The sequence below is a fragment of the Petromyzon marinus genome, chromosome 31 (assembly GCF_048934315.1).
Source record: "Petromyzon marinus isolate PM22_M1 ecotype Great Lakes invasive population chromosome 31, UKy_Petmar_22M1.pri1.0, whole genome shotgun sequence".
In the NCBI taxonomy this organism is placed as follows: domain Eukaryota; kingdom Metazoa; phylum Chordata; class Hyperoartia; order Petromyzontiformes; family Petromyzontidae; genus Petromyzon; species Petromyzon marinus.
The window spans coordinates 4745161-4772303 of record NC_133697.1 but is presented as its reverse complement, the minus strand read 5'-3'; the positions used below and the strand labels follow the sequence as shown (position 1 = coordinate 4772303).

Genomic DNA, 27143 nt, shown 5'->3' with positions numbered 1-27143 from the left:
ACCCCCCCCCTCCCCCCAGGTGCGTGACGTCATTTATGGACGGCCCCTAAGCCAACATCTTTTGGTCGTTTTCCTTGAGCCCCGTCCCTGCCAATGCCGCCCCTTGCGGGGATTCTGAGACACTTGGCACGGAGTCTGGCCGCCGGGCGTCTCGGCCCTGGAATTGAGACCCGATGCTGGAAGTTATGTGCTCCCCAGATTGTCTCATCGCGAAGCCACGCTCCCATTCATCTCATCCACATTCAGCCTCGAAGAGTTTCCATGAGCCAGGCACAGGCGTTTGATTCTCACCTCGAAAAAACAATGGCTCGGCTGAAGGAAATTATTTCCAGATCAGCTGGTGTTATTAAGACACTGGGTGGAAGGGGCAGCACTTTTAACAACATGGTTGGTTGAAAAAAAAAACGGACACATTGGCAGTTGTGTACACACAAATCAAAATAGCGAGTCTGGTTTTTTTTTATATTGACCCACAACTCTTCACGGTGGCCAGGTCACAAAGAGAGGTCAGAGCGCTGAGCTGGCACCGCTGAGAACCTAGGTTCGAGATCAGGAAGGCACCTGTTATTAAATCGGGTCCTCAACTGTACAAAAAAAATCTTATTAACTTTGGCTGTGTATTTAATTTGGTTAAATTCCAGCTGTGAGACTTATCAATTGAACATCTCGGTGACAGAGTGGGTGGGAAAGTGCTGCCCTAATGTGTGGAACAAAAGTCGCTTAAAAGCATCTGAGAGGTAGTTATGTGGTATCCGCTTCCGCGGGCTGTTCTCTAACAGGAAGGGGGGAGGGGCGACGCACTGCAGCGCGCGACATCCGAATGCGATGCTTCATCTCGTGACATGCCGATAACAAAGTCGTGATACAAGTTTGGGGGAAATATCTCTTTAAAATCACACTCTTGAGGCTGTCACGTGCAGGTTGATGTAAATAACATGAATGCAGTACCATATCATAGAGTTTATTCTATTAAAAATCTTGCTGGTCACAAGCAATCATTCTAGGTATACAGTGTATAAATAAATCTACTTCTATAAAATTAAGGCTGCACAGGCCCGAACAGAGGATTTCCCAAACCCCACATTCAAACATCAAACACTTGCTGCTGTTATATTCTTAGTTTTTTCGGTAAAGTCACGTTGAAGAGAAACAACAAAATAACAAAATATATATAAAACAATAAAAAAAATTATCTCACGACGTTTCGACCATAACTCAAACGGTCATCATCAGGTGTGTTTGAGTTATGGTCGAAACGTCGTGAGAGAATTTTTTTATTGTTTTATATATATTTTGTTATTTTGTTGTTTCTCTTCAACGTGACTTTACCGAAAAAACTAAGAATATGAATTACTGCAGTCACGAAAGCTTTAAATCAAAACTTGCTGCTGTTGTTGTTTTCTGGACGGGACGCGCTGTCCCTTAGCTCCAGTCTCTGTTTGGAAATACATTAATTGTAGGGACCTACCGATACAGTGGGGGCTGTTACAGACATCAGCCAAACCTCTCCTGCCATCTAAACAATGTAGCACAAAATATATTCCTTTGTTTTCAATTCGGTCAAAACCAAGGTTGTTTTGGTGATTAAATAACGATGTACCATCCCTGAGCTCTTGTTCCGGGGTGATTCGATGATTCTGTAACATCTTCGCCAGTGCTTCGATTAAAATAATCCGCTCGTCTTCTCCACCGCACTGACCACCGAGTTGTGGTCGCACATTTCCCAGTAAACGTCCTTCGCTGTGTCCATCAAGACGCTCCATCACCTCCATCACCTGCATCACCTTCACCACCTTCATCGTCATCATCGGCGGCGAGTCTGAATTCCTTTTTTTGTTCAATCGCTTTGTTTTTCGTGTGTGTGTGTGTGTAATGCACGACTGAATATTGAGAAAGCCACTCGTCCATCCGTCTGTCTGTCCAGTTGTTCCCATCTGGGGTCTCGGAGCTACCCCGGACTTCGCCATTCCATTGCCTGTCTCACGTTTTCCCATCGCCGTTCCGCATCATAGGCCAGTGAACTCCAATAGCCTAGTATGTGTCCTGCTGCTAAATCAGCTTGTTTTTTTTTTCCACCAGATTGTTGTTGGACAAATAACATTTTTCCATTTCCTCTTCAGCCAATTAGACATTTTAAAGGAGGGGGGGGGGGCTTTGCCCAAGGTGGGAATCTGATCCCTGAGAACGACTGTTTAAGGGCGATTTATACATTTAAATTATTATATTCCAGCAGTCGCGATGATAGCTCTCTCCAGTTCCCTCCACGTCCCCCGTTTAGTTGTTTTTTAGCCAGGTTGAGATCTCGGGAGACCTGGGATTGCCTCACTTGCAAAAGCGGGGGGGGGGGGGGCATGCACATTTAATTCGCTACGTCCACTGCTCCCTTTCCGCTCGCAGCACTTACCCGCACCTCTCAACCGCACTCCTCCGCGCCACATGCCACACACGCACACACACACACACCGCAGTCTGAATGTACAAACACAGAGGCAGCCTACACGTTGTTAATTATTACTACAGTACAAGGTGATCCACTGATAAATACCCCAATGTGCTCCTAACGACCCCCCGCCCCCTTGCTCTCCTCTCAACGCTTGATGTCCAAAGTGGGCCGGCCATTGTCGGACATCGGGAGAGTTCCGTCGGATTTAGTGGGGGGACGTTATCGAGGCTTTTGCCTGCTCTCTAAAATATAAGGTCTCATGCCCCAAGGCGCCGCCACTACCTCCACCACCTTGACGCCGGGCAAATCCCTGCGATGCAATCGTCCAACCTCGCCACCTGCACGCGGCGAAAAATGATTTCTCCGGATTGTTTTGGTGGGGCATCTATAAATGTATCACCCTGTGTAACACTTCCACGGGCGTTTACGCGCGCTTGGTTACAACTACGCCGAGAGCCTGCTGCTGCTGCTGCTGCTGTTGTTGTCTGATAATCTATGTAATGAACACATTTGAACATTAAAACACACACGGCCTCAATGCGACATCAGTAGTACCATGTGAACGGTTGCCGTGAGTGTCCCACCAACGTGCAGCAGTAGCAGCAGCAGCAGCAAAATAAAAGAAGGCATTTGCAGGTGTATCCTGGGTGCGGTCGCCGCGAGTCAATTTGATCATCGTCGCCAGTTCCGCACGAACCCCCGCGTTGCCCCACAAAACCGCAGGTCACGCACGGCGGCGCAAAGCCGCCGGTACCGCCGGCACCTACAGTGGGCTCGCCGGCTCGTTCAGTTTCAAGCTACGGCTTCCCGGCAGTCCCATCGAAGGCGTGTTTTTTGCGCGGTCGTGCCGCGCCGCGTGTTGTTCGACGCTCGACGTCCCCCGCTCGGAACGTCGGGGCGTCGCGCAGGGTGGCACGTGTCGCAATCCGTGAAGGCACGCCACGGAGAGCTCGTGCGGCTCGACCCGCTAGAAACTGCACGGCAGTTTCCCCGGCAGACCTCGCTCGAAGGGTTTAGACTCCTCTTGCCATGCCGCCTGTCCCAAGCGAAACACACTGCTTGGGGTTATTCCCGCCGGTGTGTTGAACAAAAATAAATTATTTTTTTAACAGAACCTCTTTAAATGGACCGCTGGACGAGAGGCCTTCCCACACCGTCGTAACGGTCATGAGGGTTGTTTTCACCGTACATCAGACACTGGCTGTATACGCAACAATGGCTCTTCGTTGTTGCCTATACCTGAATTGCCCGTTGTGTGCTTTCGTTAAAAAACAAAAGTCGTAAATCTATGGGAGCCGTTTTGTTCTTCCGCATCGGAGGCGGCCGACCACAGTGGCGCTCGGTTAGATGAGTCGAGACAACGCGGCAGCTTAGCCGTAACCACGAGCGCATGCACAGAGCGATGACGGTGCAAGCCCATAGGTGGCAGGGGGGGGTGGGCAGTGGGAGCGGCTCTCCGGCTAAACAGGGTTTAGCACCCTCCACTACCCAATTTACCGGCTTTAAAATTCACACGGCACAGGCGACGAGGTCCGGCCTCTACGGAGCCGGACGAGGCTCCGCAGAGGCTCCGCAGAGGCTCCACGCTCAGACGATGCCAGCGCTCTCTCAGTTCTTAAGGTGTTATTTTTTTAAATTAAAATTAAATTAGTACTTTATTTAATTTATCAAAATGTATTCCAACTCTCCCAAAAACGACGTTTTGCAGACTGTGTGCAATCCCTGTTCGGAGCTAACACTCGCATTCTGAACCCACAAAGGGGGAAGTTCAATCTGTAAACGTATACATTTTCCGCGTCTCGAACGCAGAACCGAACGTGCATTCACCCAACAGAACACACGTGTTCCCATCAACCGTGCAACGTTGGGCCAACGTCGGCCCAACGGTTGTAACCACACGCCAACGTTGGCCCAACGTTGGCACTTTAAGTGGGTCTGTGCAGCACACTCCGTCGGCAGTTTAAATTAATCCGGGCGTTCTAATGCCACTGCGAACACTGTTTGAACAGCGATACAACGATTCAAGCAAAACATCATTCGCTCCAGCGGTCGTCCACCCGTCAAAACTGACTTTCGCGTCAAAATGCCCTCCGTCACCAACGAGCGGTGAGGCTTTGCCAGAAGCCGACGAGCGACGCCGCCACCGCCGCTGCCTCCACGACGGTCGCCCGGGACGCTCCCGCTCGCCTCCCGCGCCCAGCGGCGCGCTAGCCGCGGCCCGCGCGTGCGACGGATCTTCCGTCGTGCGCGCAAAAGGCCGCCGCTCCACGAAAACCCGACCGCTCCGCGATCGGCCGAGGCCCCGATCGCGGAGCGACGCTGGCCAACGATTCGTGTCGCTGTCACGCGGCTGTCAGCGATCACGATGTTGTGTTGGCGGTGTTCGGCACCGCCAACACAGTCGCCCCCCAATTCCTCGCGTTTTCTCCGACCTCTGTTCGGTGGAACGCTCCCGGGCAGCACGCGGACAGAACCATAAAAGTACCGCGTAAGTTTTCACAGTCGTGCCGTGCGGCTCTCCGGCGTCGTCGGGTTTCTGCCGCGCGTTCTTCGGCACGGTGTCCGACATTTACTCTCCACCCGCTTCAGCGAAGCTTCTTCGACTCCTCCCCGCATCCCGGCACGCGCGGCCAAAGGTCAACCGTCGCGCCGAACGGCATGCGACGCAACCCGGACATCGTGAAAGACTCTGGTGCCGTCTCCGCGGCAGGCACAGAATCCTGTAAACGCGCCAGGTGAGTCAACCTCCCAATATAAATAACGCGAGCGCAAACGTTGTTTGCGATCAATACCGCAAAAAGAAATGACTGACGCCGTGAACATTGTGTTCGTTTAACACGAAGACACCAGCTTCTGCGTTGAATTGGAAACAAACGCTCCCTGCGCACAACAAGCAAGCACAAGTTGACGTTGCGGAAACACCTCGCAGTAAAGTTACACGACGCACCCCATATGCAGGAGGCCTCCCCGCCGGGGATGAGATGTGCTCTTCGCTCGCTTACTTACAGAGATCCCCCCCGCGACTCGGCGGCAGGCCGTCCCAGCGTCCAACCCGGAGTCCTTATCGATTCTTTGGTATGACCGCTCGCGTCGCACGGAAGCTGCGCAACAAACGCTCGGGAGTGTTTTTCCCCCCTGCGGCGCCGAGCACTCGGGCATCGGCGAGACGCAAAACTGTGGGCGATTCGATGCTGTCGGTTGTTTTTTTATTTTTTGGCACACAAACCCCAACGCCCCCGCTCGAAGTCACCACTCTGCCGGCGCACGGACCGCTCTCAATCGGTGCTCCTGCGGCATCTTGGGCGAATGCCGCATTCCCTGATTCAATTTGTTTTTGTCGTCGCGTCAACGGACGCCCGGTGTGACGCGACCCCCACGGCGGCCGGTCCGCCGGTGACCCCCTGCTCCCTTCTGAAGCGGGCGCTTGACCTTCACAGAGTCGATCGCCCGCAGCCGGAGGGCAGCCGGCCGGCCTTCTCTCTACGCCGCTCTGTCCGGCGGATGGCCGATGTAGTTTGATTCCGGGCTTGCGCCAAAGCTGGCCGGTGCTCACTTTGATTCACTCACCCCCCCCCTCCCCCCATCCCTCCCCTCCCCTTGTTTTGTCGACGGCGGCGAGTCGAGATGGAATTGCCAGGACGGGAAGCCGTTCGCGGTGAAGGATTGCCGGCGCCGGTGGCTCGCCGACAGCTGCCGCCTCCGATGTTACCGGGCGATGGCAGAACCGGCAACATTCCGGGAGCTGTATTTGACGTGGAAGTTGGGGTCCTGGCACGCCGCGCCAGGCACGGCCACCTCTGTCGACTCCGCCGGGTTTACGTCGTTTTAATGACACACAGCCCTGGAAATGGGAAAACGTTATGAATAGAAATCGCTGTAGTGATGCTCTGTGTTTGTCGTTGCGTCTGTGATGCACGACTTTTTTCTGGTTATTCATTGAAACGGATGCTTTTAGCCCCAAACGGCTCTCGGCTGGTTATAAATAAAGCATTCTAATGATCGATTACATCAGTCATTTAAATGTGGTGCTCAAAGCACAGTTCTAAATACTTCTGTGGAAATTATATTAAAATAAATAAAACTATTTTACGGAATATTGTTTTTTTTACGTGTGTGTATCAAAGGTGAAATATACACTCAAAAATAAATTTCGATTCTGCGTGATTGAAGGCAATGACGGTGATGCATACCTGTCAATCCCTTATCAGTGCCTACCTTATTACAGACCAATTCAGACATTATTGGTCACCCCGTGCCCTTATAAATCTCAACGTTACTTCTATAAAGTCAAATAACAAGGGAAAAACACAAACATATATAAACAAACACTTGATTTTGGCCGCATTTGAAACGGCTGTACACTGCATGGACCCGAAAACTCAATTTCCCTGTACAAGAATACGTGTAAACCGTATGGGCTGACAGCAATGGTGATGGGCACTTCCTCATGCTAAACGCACAGCGCACGGGCATTATAAAGCCATTTTTAATACTGCAGGTGGAGTTGCACTGAGAGACAAAGATGAACACGTGGATCAGAGAAGACGTGCAGGTCAGGAAAAGGATTCGGACCTGTGGGCACGGATACGTCGTGGCTAGGAGGGATGATGGACGAGACTAACACCGGAGTGGCAGCCAAAGGAGGGAACGCATGCCCAGAGAGAGCACGTCCACGGCAGAGACGGAGCGATGAAATTAGCCTGCGTGTGTGAGCTACATGGTTCGTTACATCGTTGAACCCACGAGGGATGGACTCAGCTTGGAGAGGCTTTTACCCAGCAGCGGATTGATCACAGCTGCTGCTGCTGCTGCCATTGTGGCAATTCTATTAATTTGTTTTTGATAGGGCACCCTTCGTGCCTCAAGAGTGCAAAACAAGCGGTGAGCAGCCGTCCCTGTGCGGCACGATGTGACTCGGCGCCCGGCTCGCTAGCGGGCATCAGCCTGGTGCCAGTAGAGGCCAGTGATTGCCGCTGCCGTGATGTGCTCCCGGTCGAGTTGGTGGTGATCGTGGCGTCGTGCGCACCGAAACCTCACGGACACGCCGATGGGTGCTTGCTCTGCTGCTCCGTCGCCGGCGAGTGCTGCCCCCCGCCCAGCCCCACGCTGCCCTCGCTGCTGCTGCTGCTGCTGCCGCCGCCGCTGCTGCCCTCCGTGCTGTCGGCTCGCGTCGCCGTGACCGCCGCCCCGTCGAGCGCCAGCGGCTGCCCCCTCCGGCGGCTGCCCCACTTGTGCCCATCGGCGCGCTTGGGCTTCATCTTGGGGAAGGTGTGCAGGCCGGAGGGGTGCTCGTCCCATCGCGAGCACGGGCGCGCCTCCATCCACGCCTGGCCGTCCGCCCCCCCCGCACCGCCACCGGATCGCTCGGCCGCCCGCTGCAAGCACAGGGGCGCAAGGGCGCCAGAGCCCGGACCGGGACTCGAACTCAGGTCACCGGCCACGCCGTCCACGGAACGACCGTCGCTGTTGCCGCTGCGCACGTCCTCCGCCGAGAAGGTGAACACCTCTCCGTCAGACACTGCAAGGAGACGAATGTGGCGGGAGGGAGAGGGGGAGCGGGGTGTTGGTAAGGGGGAGCGTGGCTTGGGGCACAGCCTGGCGGCGACCGGGCAGACGGTGCGGTGACGGCGCGGTTCGCCGCGACGTTTCGGTCGCGACGACAAATCGAGGGCGACGATTCGCGGATGACGTTTGGGGAGGATGCAAAGTCTGCCTCGGGTTTTCCAGTCTGGGTTGCGTTCAGTTGAGTAAGCGGATTACAGTGGCAGTGGCTTCATCGTCACCCGCACTGATGCATCATCACCGCACATTACCGTAGACCCACCACAGACTCACACAAAAACCCACCAACTCATATACAGATGCACACGGAGGCCATAGACTCACACAGAGATCCAAAGACTCACATAGAGACCCGCAGACTCACACGGAGACCCATAGGCTCACACAGACACATAGAGAGCCACAGATTCACACAGAGCCCGAGAGAGTGACCCATTGATTTGCATAGAGACCAAAAGACTCACAAAGTGACCCACAGACTAACATATAGACTCACAGACTCGCAGACTCACAAGGAGACCCAACGACTCACACAGACACCAACAGATTCACACAGAGACCCACAGACTCATACGGAGACCCATAGGCTGACAGAGAGACCCACAGTCTCGCATAGAGATCCGACACACATAGAGACCCAGATTCACACAGAGACCCACACTCACATAGAGACGCACAGACTGACAGAGAGACCCATACACAGAGATCCACACTTACATAGAGACTCGCAGACTCACATAGAGACCCACAGATTTACATAGAGACCCACAGACTCACATAGAGCACCATACACAGACTCACATACTCACAGAAATGCACAGACTCACATAGAGACCCACAGACTCACATAGAGACCCACAGACTGACATAGAACCCCATACACAGAGACCCACAGACTCCCATAGAGACCCACAGACTCACATAGAGACCCATACACAGAGACCCACAGACTCCCATAGAGACCTGCAGACTCAATACAGAGACCCACAGACTCGAACAGAGACCCACAGACTGACATAGAAAACCATACACAGAAACCCACAGACTCACATAGAGACCCACAGGCGCACATAGAGACCCACAGACTCACATAGAACCCCATACACAGAGACTCACAGACACGCATAGAGACCCCACTGAGAAACTGGCTAATGCTGGCGAGCGGCTTCATCTTCGGCGTTTTCTCCAGTGCTCGGCAGAGCTCAACACTCGTGAATCAACAGCATCGTCATGGTCATCATTATCAGTATCGCCATTATCACATGGTGACATCGCTTTCCAATTGCTCAACTATCCACCTGCCCGCATCACCTGAGACTGGAAAACCCGGGGTGGAGTTTGATGTCTCTTCGATCTGCATCCACGAACCACCACTGTGGATTAAATTACATACCACCGTTGTAATAAATGCCCAAAGCTTTTACCCCTAAGAAAAAAGCAGTAAAAAAGAGAAGAAATGTCCCGCATTAGCGACTTGTTTTTAAATCGCTTAATTTGGATTTTAAAAAAAAGAACATTCGGGGCTGAAGCTGAAGCGTGTTCACGTATGTTTTTTTTTCATTTACAGTGTAAAAATAAAGCTTAGAAGCCTTCAGGTTAAGCAAGAAGCGTACACATGATCGTGCTTAACAAGAAGCGTATTTATTAACGCAACACGGAACCCCCGTACTTACTCATTGGATCGGGCTCTGGTGATCGTTTGCGGTTTTCCCTGCTGCTTCACTGAAAAACGCAATCATGCAATTACCATCCCCTTACTGGAAAGCCTCGCCTTAAATGGATCCTGGTTACACGCCTCTGCATTCATGCGGAAGTTGATTTGTCATTCCAAAGCCAACAAAAGAAAAAGTTATTGTCCGTCAAGTTCGAGTTTGTTCTTCAGCGACAACGCGACATGTTTGTAACAGTGAAAATTCTCGATTGATATTCCCCCGCGAAAAATATGCGGTCACGTTTATCAATAAACAGTGGGTTCCTGCGGCTCAAATTGAGCCTTGAGCCGTTAGGTGCTCATCCCCCGTTTACTGCCCTGCCGAGTGAGTGGTGGACAGTCCACATTCCTCGGGTGGGAGCGGGTCTATCCATAGGACAATCGCTGTTGGCTCCCACATAAAGCGGTACTCATTTTATCCACCCCATAGTAATGATGGGCTGAGTCAACTGCCCCTCAACCGGGATTTGAACTCGCAAACCTTCAGCGTGCGAGCCGCCCGCTCTACCGCTGAGCCACCCGGCTGGATTTATATATACGGAACAGAATTTTCAAAATTTTTTTTTTTTAATCATCCTATACATTTTCGCATGTAACGCAGCTTTTTATTCAGTATACATTTGTGCACAACCGTGAGCTTCTTCGGCGACCGCTACGAGCGTGCGGGAGCGAAGCGTCGGACACCGTCGCCCTCATCAGCCACGCGCACGGCAACAACCCGAGCGGGACCTCGCGCGCACTTGCGCCGCGCGCGCTCACGGGGAAAGCGTGGACGGTTGCTCCGGCCCTGCCGGCCACTACTGACTACGCCGGCCGCTCTGCCCACCATGGCCGCGCCGGGTCGCGCCGGGTCGCATCGCTCACTGTTGCCGGGGCTGCTGACTCCGGGCGTGCTCGGCAGCGAGCGGTAGGTGTTCGGCGAACAGTTCTCCGACGACAAGCTCTTGGAGCGCTTCTTGCACTCGCTCACGAACTGCTCGCGGCACTGCTTGTGGCAGTTCACGCCGCAGTCTGCGAGCGTGTTGGTGGGTGGGGGCAGGTGGGGGGTGGGTGCGGGGTGGTGGTGGGTGGTGGGGGGGGGGCAAGGGGGAGAGGGCACAGGTCAGAGGGCAGAACAAGCGGGTTGCAGGTGAAGCCACAGGGTGGGCGACCATAAAAAATACTTGGCTCCATTCAGCCTTAACTTAACTTTAAAACAAAATTATCCTGGAGGGCAGGGAGCGAACACCGCGGAGTTATTAGCAATGTAGACGAGCAGGCCCCAGTGACGCACTGCGCTAACCCAAGCGGTTGCTTTTTGTAAAAATATATATTCTTGTGTTTTTCGCCAAATGCACACCCGACAGGGCTATTATCGGGCGTCTTGCCACGGGACGCAAACTCTGGCGGCGAGCGGCGCGACCCTCCGCGGATCGGTCAAAAGGCTCCCGGCGGTCGGCGCGGCGTGACACGGCCGTGGCCTCGGCTGGATGACACCTTGCGAACAAATCGCTCGTCCGCGCAATTGCCGCGACGGTGGCGACGACGATGACGTCGCCAGTGTCTCACCTCTGCATTTGTAGCCTTGTTTGATGAGCCCCCACATCTGCAGTGACAAGGGAATGAGAACGAGGGAGAGCGCCGTCGTTAATGAGCACATTGTTTGTCAGACGGCGGCGACGGGAGGAAGGAAGCACGCGACTGACGCAACAGATTAGAGGACATCTGGCCGATGCCTGTAACCCAGGCTGCAGCCGGGCTACGACAGGATGCACGCTCGCAAGAGACCCTTCCTCTGGCTCACCAGCCACCGTCCCCCCCCCACTCCACTCCCCACCAATGCTCTATGCGCTTAGCAAGGCGGCGTAAATACGCGGTGGCGAACAGCTGCTCTGTCCGTCGCTGCTGCCCTCCCGCTGTCCGGCCCGTCTAACCCTTTTTGCCCTCTTACCCGGCCGAGAGTTCCTCAAAAGCAAAAACTAAAGCCCGCGGCTGAACAGCCGAGCTGTCAAGGGGTTGCCGGCGCGGCGACACTCCCAGTGCTGCCGACATGCAGGGCAAGGGGCTTGGCAATGCGAGTGTGCAGGCGGTGAAGATGCACCGGGCCCCACTGGCCAGAGGGGCCCAGGCGCTGGGCTAAGGAGAAGTGAGAAATTGTATCCCATCCATTACATGTGTGTGTGTATGTATGTTGAACTTCTTTCGCACCGTACGTAGCCGTCCGCACTAATCGGAGGGGGGGAGGACAACAAAACTGAACACAATAATCTGTCCTAAAGAAAAGAGTTTTCAATTTAGATTATTTAAAAGTGCACAGCTCTCAGGGGCTTCCTCAATATCGGAAGGAAGAGCGTTCCAGACGGCCGCAGAAGCGCATCTGAAAGCGCGCGGTGCGGTGACCACCTTTGTTCGGTGGTCAGCCAAAAGCCGCTCCGAGGACGACCGCAGTTCGCATGATGAAGGTTTATGCTCCTAGACGAGATCAACAAGGTATTTGTTTTGATTTAAAGCTTTCGTGACTGCAGGGATTCATATTCTTGGTTCTTCGGTAAAGCCACTTAGAAGGGAAACAATAAAATAATAAAAATATAAAACAAGAAAATTACCACGACGTTTCAACTACAACACAAACAATCATCATCAGGTGTGAAAACCACATTATTTTCGTCACCCCCCTCCTCTTTTCCGAACATAGATGGACTCGTCCTTCTGAATAACTGCCAAATCGCTCTCCGTGGTGCTAACGTTAAAAAAACGCCACTTTTTTTCAAATTTTCTTGCTGTGGTTTTCACACCTGATGATGATTGCTTGTGTTGCAGTCGAAACGTCGTGAGAATTTTATTGTTTTATATTTGTATTATTTTATTGTTTCCCTTCTACCGAAAGAACCAAGAATATAAGGTATTGGTTGTTCAATACCTTGCCGACGATAGACACTATGCGGGTGGCTGGGTGCTGGCACAGTGGTAATGGGCGTGCCTCACAGCAGAGAGGGCTCTGGGTTCGATTCCTGGCTCGAGTACCTTCTGTGTGGAGTTTGTATTTTCTCCCCCCCCCCATTCGCCATGGCTAATCATGCTGCGAAGAGACCTGCGAATGACTCAATTGGGATTACACAGCAGCAGCAACTTCGCCTCTGCCTACAAAACCTTGGCAGGACCCCTCCTACAAAAGGGTCTTGAGGCTCAATGTGGCTCACTTACTGGCTCAGCAAACGTCGTTAATATGCATCGTAAAATAATCAAGCAGACGATTCGTCTCCTTCACGTATCCATCTCCACGTAAGTAAAAAAAGATTCGGACAACATTTTCAGCGGCATTGCTTTCAAGACAAGCAGACTCCGGACGGCCTTCCACGTGCTGTGTCTAGCCAGACGCCCAAGCGTGTAGCCGGACAAATGGGGTCGGCAACCAAAATAACAAGAAAAGCGAATTTTTTGTTCGAATTCGCAATGCCAGCGAATGCGAGACGGTGGTGGTTCTCGATGAACGCCGTCAAGAATCGCCGCACGTTGCCGACCGCTGGGCCAGACGCTCTTAGTTGTTCAATGTTGGACTGCGGGGCGCATAACTCCCCGTCGGCACCCAACATTATCAGGTCAGCCAATCGGTGAGCTCGGTTGATATCCGTCACTCGTCACGGTCGGTCACAGCTTTGGTTTCTGCTGGGCGGCAGTCGTAGTCGTCATCGTCGTCATCATGCTCGATGACTTCCGACCACTCCTCCGAGTCGTCGTTGACTCGAATTAAAAGAACGCTCTGCTCCTCAATGTTTTCGTCACCGATTTTTCGCGGCCACAACGGACGGGGTGCATGCACGCGTGCCGGGAGGGGGGAGGGGGGTGGCGACGGGCGGCCCGCAGAACTCACGAATCCTGCGCAGTGCTCGCAGAACGTCGGCTTGAGGTAGGTGGTCTCCTGGAACCGGTGCACGAAGCCTTGGCCCATCTTGTGCGTCAGGATGGAGTTGGCTCGCAGGAAGTAGGCAGACATCTCCTCCTTGCTGATAAGGCCGTCCCTGCGGATGGGTGGGTGGGAGAGGCGCGGGTTTGGTGAGCAGGCGGGCCGGGTGAGCAGGCGGGCCGGGTGAGCAGGGGGGCAGGAGATGAAAGGCGGCAGATGAAAGGTGGCGGTAGTGTTTGGAGAAAGGGCTGGGTGTCCCTGCCGCCTTCGGATGACACTCCCAGGCGAGGCCACGTCACCCAGGGCCCTGGCGCCTCTCCTCTTCACAAACAACCTAATTTATTCATGAAGCACCTTTGACACGGATCCTCAAAGCACTCCGACAAAAATCCTAACAAAAATCCTGCAGTGGATTGGCGTAATCCGGCAGGGAGTGCCTTGCAGGAGTATGTTGTGTTTTTAAAAGGAAGTTCTTCAAAGTCTTCGAGAGACATTTCCGTTTTTATCTCTGTGTATGTAATGCGTTCAACATTCTTAGAATAATAATAATGATGCCCTTTATTCCCAAGGAAAGTCTCACCAAGTCTCAAGACTATATTTCCCAGCGTCCTGCTACATTGGGATGTTGGGCTAATTCCTTGCATTCGCGTTCGGCTTCGTGTGGGAGGAAAACCACAGTACCTGGAGAAAAACCACGTGTCAGAGCTAACCATACTTCACCAGGCTGGTCAGTGCGGGTTGGCGAAGGGTGGTGTCCAGAACCAGTTCAGATATCACTCGCCACTGCCGTTAGCCATGGCCGGGTACAGGACTCTGGTGGCCGAGGTCCACAGTTCGGCGCAGTTGCTTCTCTTGCTTTTTGGCCGTTATAGTGTTTTCATAAATGTTGTTAATCAAAAAAGTTTTTTTGGGTTATATCGCATAACTATAAATGTGTCGTTAACCCACCACCACCACCACCATATGCAGCCAATTAGTAAGGTTTGTAATGCAAAACAATTAGTTACTAATTGGCACGTTTTGTTAAACAATGAGTTACTAATTGGCACGTTTTGTTTACATGACAAACCTTACTAATTGGCCGTGTGGGGTGGTGGTGGCTTAACGACACATTTATATTTACGTGACCTAACCCAAAGACACCTTGATTATTCATAATATTGCTCGCGAAAGCCGACGTGTCAAGTGTCATCGTGTAACATGGTTGTTCAAATATTAGTCGCATTACATTTTTTTAATACACATTTAAAGTTACGTTAATATCCGGTTAAAAAAAATGTTTAATTCTCTCGCCAAAATGATTAACCCGCTCCGAAATTTTCCCCACGCAAAAATTCTCAGCTTAGCTTCCTGCGCCATTTGTCAGGATGCTCGAGCCAGCCACACTGCCCGCCCTGCGTCGTACACAACGATTCCAAAACCAAATTTACATTGAAGCATTGCGAATTGGGCGCAACAGGGCAGTGCCAGTGCAGCTGTAAAACACTCGCGGCTCGGCAGCAAGGCGGACCTGGGTTTGATTCCCGACTAGGGTGCCTCTCTGCGTGCAGTGTGTGTATGTTTCTCTCCTATCCTGCGTCGGTTTCTTCTGACTTCGGTTTCCTCCCATAGCAAAAAAAAAAATCATTATACAATGTCACCGGTATTGACCAAAACATCCCAATGCTGAAAAATTACCTGCAAATAACTCAATTTGGGATCACACAGCAGCAGCAGCAGCAGCATTGCCACCTGCTGTCAAAACTTGGCAGGACCCTATTGGAAAAAAAAAGGTCTTGAGACTCAGAACGGCTTTCCTGAATACACAAGCCTCTTCAGATGCACAAGTGTGCCACGAAGGAGGGCCACTGCCTCATAACATCCAGCAGTGGATTGACATACCGTGCCCACCACACCACCATGAGCAGTGCAGGCGACTGCACGTGGCATACGCGGCGCTGCCAAACAAGAGCACGTGAGCGTGACGCACACATTCCCAGGGGTCTACAGATGATCCGGCGATGCAGCAGCTGCTGCTGCTGCTGCTGCGTTGGCAGTGGTGTGCAAGCACGATCAATATAGCAACACGTTCGTCAATAACGCTGATGTGCTCTAACTTAATGAATGAATAAATACATCACACTCATTGGCTTGCTATGAAGAAGGGCCATTGCCAGAAACGTCTCCTGTTACATTTTATTCCTTCTAAGGTCACAGTGGTATTGACGAACGGTGGCGAGATGTCAACTACTTCGCCTTGTATACAGGAGGTCGTGGGTTCTATCCCGGCCCTGACGCCTGTTTATTTGGAGTTTGCATGTCTCTCTCCCCGTGGTCGCGTGGATCTTTCTCCGCGTCCTCCGGTTTTCCACACCACATTGAGAATCAACGTGCGTTTAGAGTGTTTGGCTGCTATACATTTCCACGTGATAAGCCACTTCGTTGAACTATCATTTGTGTGGCCAGGTCGTTTCTGAAAAAGAGCTATACAGCTCAGTGGGCTTTACCTGGTAAAATAAAAATAGTTTAGTTGATCCAAAATAAAGGTTTAAGACCAAAACAGGAAGACTTCTTCACAATTCTGGCAAATCGCCTGATGAAGCTGGTTGTTGTGATCACAAGGAAAACGTCACAGTACTCAAATTGTCAATGTTGTGGGTTTACTCTCCTACACACTGATGTGCTGAAAGTAGTAACTGATTAGCACGTTTTTTTAGGTGACAAACCTTACTAATTGGCTGTGTTGGGTGGTGGTGGGTTTAACGACACATTTATATGATTGTTCATCTAGAAACGCCATTTGGGATTGAATTAAATCATTGGTAAACGCCACATACTCGTCTCTGGAGAAGTTTGTGAGCAATGTGCGTGAAGGTCAGACCTCCGGCAGTATTTCTCGAGCGCTGAAAACGATCGGTTCTCAGCTGTTTAGGCGCCGGGTTGTTGAACACAGCGCCCCCACGACGGCTAGTGGTGCACACGTCTAAATCCAACGGTAACACACCCATCAACCCAAAACTCCAACAGCTAATTAAACACCACACCTCCGAGGGCTTTGTGAAGGAGAAATCAACGACGGTGCAGACCCTAGCATAAGCATTGCTTGTTCAGGCTCTGATTGCATTGACAGAGTCCGTAGCCGTCCGCTCACTGGTCTTTGTCGAGCACGCAGAACGAGTCGAGGAAGGGGAAGTTGGCCGCGACCTGCTCGAAGTCCTGCTGCGAGATGTAGCCATCACGGTCGTGGTCGTAGTTCTTGAAGACGGACTGCCGGGGGGGGCGGGGGGGGCGACACGCGTGCCGAGCGACGCTTCACATTCGGGACTCAAAGGGGAGTCTGGGGGGGGGGGGGGGCGGACTCAAACGGGGCCCAGGGCCGCGTGTTGGATAAGGGCTGTCCCGTTAATAACAGGAAGGTCCTGCCAAGTTTTTGCAGCGGGGGGGGGGGGGGGGGGGAGGTGCGAAAAGATTGGTAAGCGAATTCCAATTGCAATATTTGTGGGCAATTATTTTTGACTGGACATCTTGGGACGCCGTGAATGGGGCTGGGCATGAGAGTTCGCACCGCCCTCGTTGTGACTCGGACCGTTTGTGCAGTGCCCTCGTGGAAGACCGCCCGTGGGCAGCTCGCTAACCAACCGCATGGCGCAACCCAGCACGGCGGCCGTGGCCACCAGCCCATGCGGCTCTGGGGCGATCTTGGGCCGGCTGTGACCACTGGGGCTACTCCTCTCCTGCAGCAATAGCCGCAGAGGACCCCACTGGTGGCCGTAGGGACCATTCTGGTGGCTATAGGGACCCTTCTGCTGATTGTAGGGGCCCCTCTGGTGTCTGTAGGGACCCCTCTGGTGTCTGTAGGGGCCCCTCTGGTGTCTGTAGTGACCCCTCTGGTGTCTGTAGGGGCCCCTCTGGTGTCTGTAGTGACCCCTCTGGTGTCTGTAGTGACCCCTCTGGTGTCTGTAGTGACCCCTCTGGTGTCTGTAGTGACCCCTCTGGTGTCTGTAGTGACCCCTCTGGTGTCTGTAGGGACCCCTCTGGTGTCTGTAGGGGCCCCTCTGGTGTCTGTAGGGGCCCCTCTGGTGTCTGTAGTGACCCCTCTGGTGTCTGTAGTGACCCCTCTGGTGTCTGTAGGGGCCCCTCTGGTGTCTGTAGTGACCTCTCTGGTGTCTGTAGGGTGCCCTCTGGTGTCTGTAGGGGCCCCTCTGGTGTCTGTAGTGACCCCTCTGGTGTCTGTAGTGACCCCTCTGGTGTCTGTAGGGACCCCTCTGGTGTCTGTAGTGACCCCTCTGGTGTCTGTAGTGACCCCTCTGGTGTCTGTAGTGACCCCTCTGGTGTCTGTAGGGACCCCTCTGGTGTCAGTAGTGACCCCTCTGGTGTCTGTAGTGACTCCTCTGGTGTCTGTAGTGACCCCTCTGGTGTCTGTAGGGACCCCCCCCACCCCCCGCCGGGCAGGGCCGTGGCGAGGCGGCACGCACCTCCACGACACGCTGCACGTGCTTGTTGATGGTGGCCGCGTCGGGCTTGGGCGACACGCCGGAGGCCCACTCGGCCATCACCACCGGCTTCGAGGGCGTCAGCGGCTGCACAACCACACGATGGCACGTGGGAAGTGGGAAGGGGCGGAGGTGGAGGGGGGACCAGCGTTACCACGACAGTCCGCGACGACTTCCCGACTATCCGTGGCTTGTGCCGATCAGTGAAAAATCCCATCGCCTGCAGATTGTCGCATCCCATCAGCGGCGTATAATAATATTATTATTATTCATCACGCGTAGGACATTTGGCAAATTCCAGAGGGCGTGGGACAACCGCGCCCTCTGATCTTTCGCTCTCTCGCCGCGTTCGGCTCGGTCGAGGCTCTACCGCATCGGCAGTGCCGTGTGAATTCTTAAGCCAGTAAATTGGATTGTGGGGTGCTAAGCCTTGTTAGCCGGAGCCCCCCCCTCCCCCCGTCACATGTGATCCCACCCAGACTGCACTGCAGAGCGCATGGCATTATGGGAATGAGAGCAAACCATGTGACATCCCCAGGTCCCAGCTTGGCTGCGTGTTGGATGATCGTATTTTACGCTTCCAGTTTCGCATTTTCAGATAACGACAGAAATTTTTTTGACTTCGAACTGCTGAACGAGGGCCTCCCCACACCGTGCGGGTAGTGGGGATTATTTCACCATACTTCACCACGTTGGTCAGCACGAGTTGGAAGCGTAGAAGTGCAGTACAGCAATATATTTTATTGCTGCACTGCCCTCTGGTACCCACCACGTAGCCCCACAGCAACCTGCTGTGCATGGCAGTCGCCCATCCAAGCGCTATCCAGGCTCAATGCCCGCTTAGCTTCCGAGCGCTGACGGGACGTGGCGAATTTCATGCAACCTGGTCGTACGCTCGTTTTAAACGACTCCGAGTCGTTTTCATTTCGGCGCGTGGCTTCAACGACGCTGTCTGCCTAACTTGTTTAGACAAGGCCCTGCGCCCTTTTGAGTTGAGACATTCTATAGTTCTGCTGCAAGAAAGCGAGCAAAGTAGCAGCGGCAGCATTGCGAAGCGTGTGCGAGAGAGAGAGAGAGAAAAAAAAGAGAACAAATAATAAAACAAAACTTTCATTGCACGCACACGGCGCCGTGACCCCGCGAGGTTTTATTTTTGCCGCGCGTTTGACGCAAGCGCGGGCGTCGATTGTTCTTACTGTTGATTTTGGATTCCGCGGTTCCCTCATCAAGGAGAGCTCGTAGATCTCGTCCTCCGTGTGGTACAGGTCCAGGGACAGCTAAGGGGAAACACGCGGCACCCCCGACAAAAAAAAAAAACACGCACCATAATCCGTCACTCCCGGGCGCAATAAACGTGTCAAATAATGCTGACGCTCGCGCAAGCAAAACAAGAAATATGAAGCTAAAGTTCGCCCGTGTTGCCAGTAGCCAGGGGAAACCTGGCACTCGCCTGGCACACCCCCAACCCCCACACTACCGTGGGCAAGTCCACCCACAGGGGCAAGGGGGGCTGAAAGGGGCACTTCGTCCTGGGCCTAACACGAAATAGGGTCCCACAACGGTCCTGTGCAATAATTCTGCCCCGGGCCTCCAGGAAGCCTCTGGGCGGCCCCGATTCCCAGCGTTGCCTGTCCGGCCATCATGGACAGCAGGCTCTAAGAATAAAAAAAACAATAAACTATTTTTTTATTATACCAGGTAAGGCCCTCTGAGCTCTGTAGCTCTTTTTCAGAAGCGGCCTGGCCACAAATGATCGTTCAACGAAGTGGCTTATCACGTGGACATTTACAGCAGGCAAATACTCTTCTAAATGTGGAGGGAAAAACCGGAAGACCCGGAGAAAAATCCACGCGACCACGGGGAGAACATGCAAACTCCAAATATACAGGCATCAGGGTCGAGATCAAACCCACGACCTCCTGTATACCAGGTGAGGTCGTTAATATCTCGCCACCGTGGTGTATCAACACTGCATGTCCAGCCCAGCATTATCAATCGACTGCTGGGTGAAGGCTTCCCCACACCGTGCCGGTTTTTAGGTTTTTTTTGGCCATACTTCCCCACATTGGTCAGTGTAGATCGGTGAATTGTGGGCCCAGAACTGATATTAGCCTTGGCCGGGAATCGGTGCGCTGACCACTACACCACGGCTTCCTCATGGCCATAACTTTATTGGTACCGGTTTCCTTATATGGCCAATAAACATGAATAATGTGCTGACATTCTCGAACGAGTGACGAGATTGTTATGTTTTGTACGCAGTTGCATTAAAAAGGTGGCCCGCAAGAAAAAAAACATTCAAACGTGGCCTGATCATAATCAAGAGACGCAAGACAATAATGAGCGCCGTGGTAGAGAGCATACGTAACGAAGGACACGCATTTGTTATTCGTTTTATTATTTATATTCTCGAAAACACAATGCGAATGATGATTTTTCTTGTTGTACATCACGTAAGTCTGCGTTGAGCCAGGACTCGTATCTAGCAGAGAAGGGCCTCTAACACGTGGCAGTTCAGCAGCATCGGTCCAAGCAAGCCTGACTGTTGATGAGACACCGTGTGTTGAAACCAGTCGGGGGTTTTGCTTGTATTGAACCAACGCTGCTGAGATTATACACTCCCAGAAGGCCTTGCGGATAAGGTGAATGAACAGGCACGAAGCCCGATCAAAATTGTACGTAAGATGATAGTGGTTGAATCAATTGTGGGGTTGTTATTAAAAGTGGTGGTGTAGTCGTGGTGACAGTTATGAGAACAGGCGGAAGAGATTAAAGATGGCTTGGGGTAGATCTGGTTGTAGCTGGGGGATGTGGGTAAGCAGTTGCAGTAGGGGTAGTGATAGGGGAAGGGGTGGTGATAGGGATAATGGTAGGGGTGGTGATAGGGGTAGTGGTGGTAATAGGGGTAGTGGTAGGAGTTAGAGTGGTGATTCAGAGTAGTGGTCTTTTGTACAGCCGATGTATGTGCAGAGCACCGACTACAATTTCACATTCAGGTGGTCAAGCCAGATAACCTTGGCAGGAGCAGCGGTGTGTATATCGTTGTAATGTCTCCTTCATATTTGTGGATCGGGGCACTGCGTCGGCATACATTGTGCGGTCTGTTCTCGATGACCACAGTGGCACACTGGAGAGTTTTTTTTTATTTCGATTTGTGCATCAGGTATGTGCATCTGCCATGGTTTGTGCAGATGCGGTTTAGGGGTAGTGATCGGGGTAGTGATAGGAGTTGGGGTAGGCCTGGTCGTAGCTGGGGGGCAGGGAGTAGCAGCAGCAAGATGGGCTAGGGAGAAGATGTTAACTACCTCTCCTGGTATACAGGAAGTCGTGGGTTCGATCCCGATCCTGACGCCTGCATATTTGGGATTTGCAAGTGCTCCCCGTGTGGATTTTTCTTCGGATCCTCCGGTTTTTTCCCTCTACATTTAGAAACAAGCGTTTAGAGTATCTGCCTGCTAGAAATTTCCACGTGATACTCCACTTCGTTGGGCTTCCATTTTTTTGGCCAGATCGCTACTGAAAACGAGCTGTACAACTCAGAGGACCTTACCTGGTAAAATAAAAATAGTTTAGAGTTTAGTTTATAGATGAGTTTCAAGGGAGGAGTGGAAGCAGGTTGTAGCAAAGATAATTGTTTTACGCGCAGTGGGAGACTGTTCCAGCAGAGGGGGGGGGCACCATCTGCGTATTTATAAAAGTTTTTTTGTGGCGAGTGGTGGTAGTGGTAGTGGCGGTAGTGGCGGTAGTAGCAGCGGCAGTGGTGAGCGGCCGTAGCGGTGGCGGCGGTTGGGAGCGGTGGCGGCGGTTGGGAGCGGCGGCGGCGGTTGGGAGCGGCGGCGGCGGTTGGGAGCGGCGGCGGCGGTTGGGAGCGGCGGCGGCGGTTGGGAGCGGCGGCGGCGGTTGGGAGCGGCGGCGGCGGTTGGGAGCGGCGGCGGCGGTTGGGAGCGGCGGCGGCGGTTGGGAGCGGCGGCGGCGGTTGGGAGCGGCGGCGGCGGTTGGGAGCGGCGGCGGCGGTTGGGAGCGGCGGCGGCGGTTGGGAGCGGCGGCGGCGGTTGGGAGCGGCGGCGGCGGTTGGGAGCGGCGGCGGCGGTTGGGAGCGGCGGCGGCGGTTGGGAGCGGCGGCGGCGGTTGGGAGCGGCGGCGGCGGTTGGGAGCGGCGGCGGCGGTTGGGAGCGGCGGCGGCGGTTGGGAGCGGCGGCGGCGGTTGGGAGCGGCGGCGGCGGTTGGGAGCGGCGGCGGCGGTTGGGAGCGGCGGCGGCGGTTGGGAGCGGCGGCGGCGGTTGGGAGCGGCGGCGGCGGTTGGGAGCGGCGGCGGCGGTTGGGAGCGGCGGCGGCGGTTGGGAGCGGCGGCGGCGGTTGGGAGCGGCGGCGGCGGTTGGGAGCGGCGGCGGCGGTTGGGAGCGGCGGCGGCGGTTGGGAGCGGCGGCGGCGGTTGGGAGCGGCGGCGGCGGTTGGGAGCGGCGGCGGTTGGGAGCGGCGGCGGCGGTTGGGAGCGGCGGCGGCGGTTGGGAGCGGCGGCGGTTGGGAGCGGCGGCGGTTGGGAGCGGCGGCGGTTGGGAGCGGCGGCGGTTGGGAGCGGCGGCGGTTGGGAGCGGCGGCGGTTGGGAGCGGCGGCGGTTGGGAGCGGCGGCGGTTGGGAGCGGCGGCGGTTGGGAGCGGCGGCGGTTGGGAGCGGCGGCGGTTGGGAGCGGCGGCGGTTGGGAGCGGCGGCGGTTGGGAGCGGCGGCGGTTGGGAGCGGCGGCGGTTGGGAGCGGCGGCGGTTGGGAGCGGCGGCGGTTGGGAGCGGCGGCGGTTGGGAGCGGCGGCGGTTGGGAGCGGCGGCGGTTGGGAGCGGCTCGTCTCACCGTGAGCAGGTGCACCAGGTCCATGTTGGCCTCGATGGGCGGCGGAGCACTCTGCAGGGCCACCAGCTCGCTGAAGGTGGCGTGCAGCTGCTGCAGCTTGAAGAGGTTGAGGCGCCCCTTGCCCAGCCAGTCGGGCAGCGCCGCGTGCAGCGCGATCAGGTCCTTGAGGTGCACGCCCAGGATGGGGATCTTGAAGCCCTTGCTCTCCGACATCGCTCGCCGGTAGTTGCAGTAGTTCCCCGTCGAGGCCAGCAGCTCGGTCATCTCGTACCAAACCTGCGCGAGCCGGCCAGGCCAGTCGAGGGATGGGTGGGTTTGTGGGTGGGTGGGTCGGCGGGTGGGTCGGTGAGAGGGTGGATGGGTGGGTGGGTCGGCGGGTGGGTCGGTAAGTGGGTGAGTGGGCAGCCGAGATCGCAGCAAGCGAGCAGGGAAAACAGGAGGGCAGTTGTCGATAATTGTCAGGAAGCCAGCGATATTCCACAATTTAGGACGCACATTTCGGGCAATTTGAAGGTGTGGGGTAATCGTTAGAGTAATGGTGAAGTGGCTTTTTTCTTTGGATTGAGTGTGTCAACCTACGAGAGGGGCTGTAATTCAAACATTAATACATTTTCCACCTCACTTGTCAACTGAGGAATTGCTCGTGAAATACCACTCCGACAAACTGGCATCATCGACTACACTGGGCTGGTGTTTCCCGTGCAGTGTCAAACAACTGACATGATCCACAATTAAGCCGTAACATCTAAAACTACTTCCCCCCTCAATAGGTCACCAACAAATAATTTGACGAGGATGAGTACGAAAAGTAATTTCGTCATCTTATTCTCCGCGTGGCTGATGTTGCTGTTGTCGGGGCGGTTCGAGCCGGACAATTGGGTCAGAGGAGAAGCGGAGTGGCGCGATCGCTGTGAAGAATCCAACCCATTAGCGCGGGACGTGTAAGGACACGCGCGTCCGAGACTCGGCCACCGGTCAAGCGAGCGACCGCGGTGATGCACAGGTCGCTACCGCGCTGTTCCCCTGAGCCAGGGCCGACTGCCACTTATCCGCTCGCTCATTAAAAAAAATATATAAAAAAAATTAATTGGCTCCCAGCAGGCTGAAGAAAATCCCTTCGTTAACCACCCCTTCTGACATTGCACCTTGGGATTGCGTGCGTTTATTAATTAAAAAAAAAATTCGTTAAAAAAATCTCGTCGAGCGGAGCGTCAATTCCCCCCCCCCCCCCCGGGGGAAATGGGCCGAGCACGTGTCCACGGCGCAAGCGGCGGCGGCGGCGGCGCTCGATGGGCAACGGCAGCGCCGGCAAACTTCTCAGAACAGCGCCCGCTCGCCCGCTCACTCACTCGCTCGCTCGCCGGCGAGGGTTTCGGAAACGGTTGCCGCTCCCACGGCCGCCCCCCTTGCGATGTCCCCCGACCCACCCCCCCCACCCCCTCCCACCCCCTCCCACCCCCCGCACGGGACAAGCCACCGGCGAACGCGAATGGCGCTCGCCGGCACCTCGCGGAGATTTAAGTTCGACCGCCGGGGGGCGCGAGGAAGCCGAGGCCCCTCGGCGGTCGAGTCGGTGAACGGGGCCGGCGCGCCGGCAACGTGGGGGGGGGGGGAGGTGCCAGCTACGCCGGCCGCACCTTGTTGACCTCGGGCGTCTGCAGGGTGTTCGTGTCCTTGAGGCGCGAGATGGCGCTGTGGCTGAGACCCCCCACCACCGCCATGAGCGTGTTGAAATTCTGCAGGTGCCGCAGTTTCTGAGGGATGTTTCATTTTTTTTTGGGGGGGGGGGGTAAGAGCGAGCGGGTGAGATAGGGAGAAGGGGATTGAGGGAGAAAAAGGGGGAGAAGAGAGGGAGTGAGTGAGAGGGAGAGATCGGAAGAGAGGGGGAGATGGAGGGAGAGAAAGCGATTGGGAGAGTGAGAAAGAGTGCTGGGAGAGAAGGTAATCGAAGGAGAGTGAGACAAGGAGGGGGAAAGAGAGATCAGAAGAGGTAGTGGAACAGAGACAGCAAAGGAGAGTGAGACAATGAGTGAGAGATGAAGAAATAGGGGAGAGGGAGAGAATGAAATACTAAGACAGAGAGGAAGAGGAGGGAGAATAGAAAGAAATATGGATAGTGAGAGAGAAACAGTGAGAGAGATAGAAAGGGGAAAGATGGGACCGAGTGAGAGAGAGAGGAAGAGAGAGAGAGGGAGAGGAAGAGAGAGAGAGAGAGGAAGAGTGAGAGAGATAGAAAGGGGAAAGATGGGACCGAGTGAGAGAGAGCGGAAGAGAGAGAGGGAGAGAGAGAGAGCATTGATTTTGTAAGCGAATTTGCGGTTGGCGGCTTCAACGTTAACATTTTCTGCCGTTTCCACGCCCCGGCAGCCCCCGGCAGCCGCACACACGCACACACACACACGCACACACACACGCACACACACACACCGCACGAACACACACACACACACACGCACACACACACACGCACACACGCACGCACACACACGCACGCGCACACGCACACACGCACACACGCACACACCGCACGAACACACACACGCACGCACCGCACGAACACACACACGCACGCACACACACGCACGCACACACGCACACACACACGCACCGCACGCACCGCACGAACACACGCATGCGGCACACACGCGCACACACACACACACACGCACACACACACACACGCACACACACACACGCACACACACACCATACGCGGCACACGCGCACCCAACAACAACCGCCATTCGCCACGAAGTGGCGGTGACGTCACCACGACGCTTGTGCCAGGCCATGTGCACAAGCGTCAGGAGGAGGTCACGGGGCAGACCCAGGTGCCACGGGTCGACTGACTGAGATGACTGGCTGATGCACCACCTGTGCTCCCTACTGTGCCAACCTGCTGTGCTTTAGCCACCCGGCGCTCCGCTCGTTGTTGTGAGCGTCGCTCCTCCGCCCTCCGTTGTTGTTGGAGGGTGACTACCTCCAACTGCCCAGTAGCGTCCTTCACGAGCCTCCTCTACAGAGACCGATCTTGACACTGCTGGTACCAGTCATCGGCAAGTCCACTCAGCTCCACGTCCTCCTGTACCACATCACTCCATCTCTTCTATAGCCCGTGCTGCGCCCGTTTAGCCCCCTCGATCCGGCCGAACAAAAGCTGTTTCGGCATGCGGGTGCTGGGCATGCGGGCTACATGACCCAGCCAACGCAGCCTTGTCTGCCGGAGGAGCTCACCGATGGGATCTTGCCCAGATCTTTCAAGGATTTGTGAGAAGCTCACACAATCCAGCCTGGTTAAACCCAGGATGGATCGTAGGCAGGCTAGCCTAAATGTTTCTAACTGGCGAAGATGTTCCATTAGGGGGGTCCACGTTTCGCAAGCGTAGAGAAGGGAGGGAATGACCGTGGCCGAGAAGACCTGAAGCTTAGTGCGGAGCGACAGACCAGGTAGCTTCCACACAGCGTTACGCAACCGATGAAAAGATATTGCCGCTCGACTGATTCGGAGTGAGACCTCTGCTGTTAAACTGGAGCCGGTCATAAGCACACTGTCCAGGTATGGGAAATTCTCCACTCTCTCCACAACTGCCCCATCATCGATTGGGAGTTGTGGGGGTGGAGTGTCCGATGGTACAAAATACCCAGGCAGGTGCTTAGTTTTGGTGGGGCTGATGGTAAGGCCCCATCTCTTAGTGGCACGCTCCAGTCTCAGCAGCAGCGTCTCCAACTCCTCCTCTGAATGAGCAGCTATTATCAAATCATCAGCATACATAACGTAGTTGAGCAATAGGGAGCCATCCCTTGACCGCACCCGGGCATCGATCAGCCTCCCATTATATCTGTACCAAATGGAGATTCCCCTGGTACAGCTATTGAAGGCTCACGAACTACGTGGTCAAAATAGGGAATGGCTCTGACTCCCGGCCACGTAGTTTTACCTGGGCCCGCTCACCATCATGATGGTCCTTAATGATCGTGAGCAGGGCGTCAGGGACTCTAAAAGCACGAAGAACAATCCAGAGCCCAGGCCTACTGATGGTATCATAGGCCTTGAACAGGTCAATAAAGCAGAGATGTAGGTCTTGCTGGAATTCCCTACACCTCTGCTGTAACAGACGGACAGAAAATATGGCATCTGTGCAGGACCGCCCTTTCATGAAACCGCATTGGGGCTCCGCAAGCCTCTCCTCAGCGTGCCTGGCAAGGCGATGTTGAATAATCCTTGCC

At 54.5% G+C, this 27143-nt stretch overlaps 1 protein-coding gene across 10 annotated transcripts in view; it reads right to left on the bottom strand.

Annotated features, from left to right (window-relative positions):
* Positions 1 to 947: 947 nt before the first annotated feature.
* The window catches only part of LOC116947706 (ras guanyl-releasing protein 3-like), a 102084-nt gene continuing 75888 nt past the window's right edge, over positions 948 to 27143 (bottom strand). For 6 of the 10 annotated variants that reach the window (XM_076071030.1, XM_076071031.1, XM_076071032.1 and 3 more), the window contains 12 exons: positions 24554 to 24670; positions 22917 to 23192; positions 19268 to 19348; positions 18054 to 18158; positions 16730 to 16845; positions 13567 to 13714; positions 11265 to 11301; positions 10581 to 10727; positions 9679 to 9727; positions 9317 to 9378; positions 7470 to 7961; positions 948 to 6284 (listed from right to left, as the gene is read on the bottom strand). In XM_076071030.1, the coding sequence (XP_075927145.1) occupies positions 7477 to 7961; positions 9317 to 9378; positions 9679 to 9727; positions 10581 to 10727; positions 11265 to 11301; positions 13567 to 13714; positions 16730 to 16845; positions 18054 to 18158; positions 19268 to 19348; positions 22917 to 23192; positions 24554 to 24670 (1623 nt within the window). In that variant the 3' untranslated portion in view covers positions 948 to 6284; positions 7470 to 7476. Of the gene's footprint in view, positions 6285 to 7469; positions 7962 to 9316; positions 9379 to 9678; positions 10728 to 11264; positions 11302 to 13566; positions 13715 to 16729; positions 16846 to 18053; positions 18159 to 19267; positions 19349 to 22916; positions 23193 to 24553; positions 24671 to 27143 lie in introns of those variants that run through there. The other 4 variants (XM_076071028.1, XM_032963720.2, XM_076071034.1 and 1 more) reach the window with 4 other exon arrangements.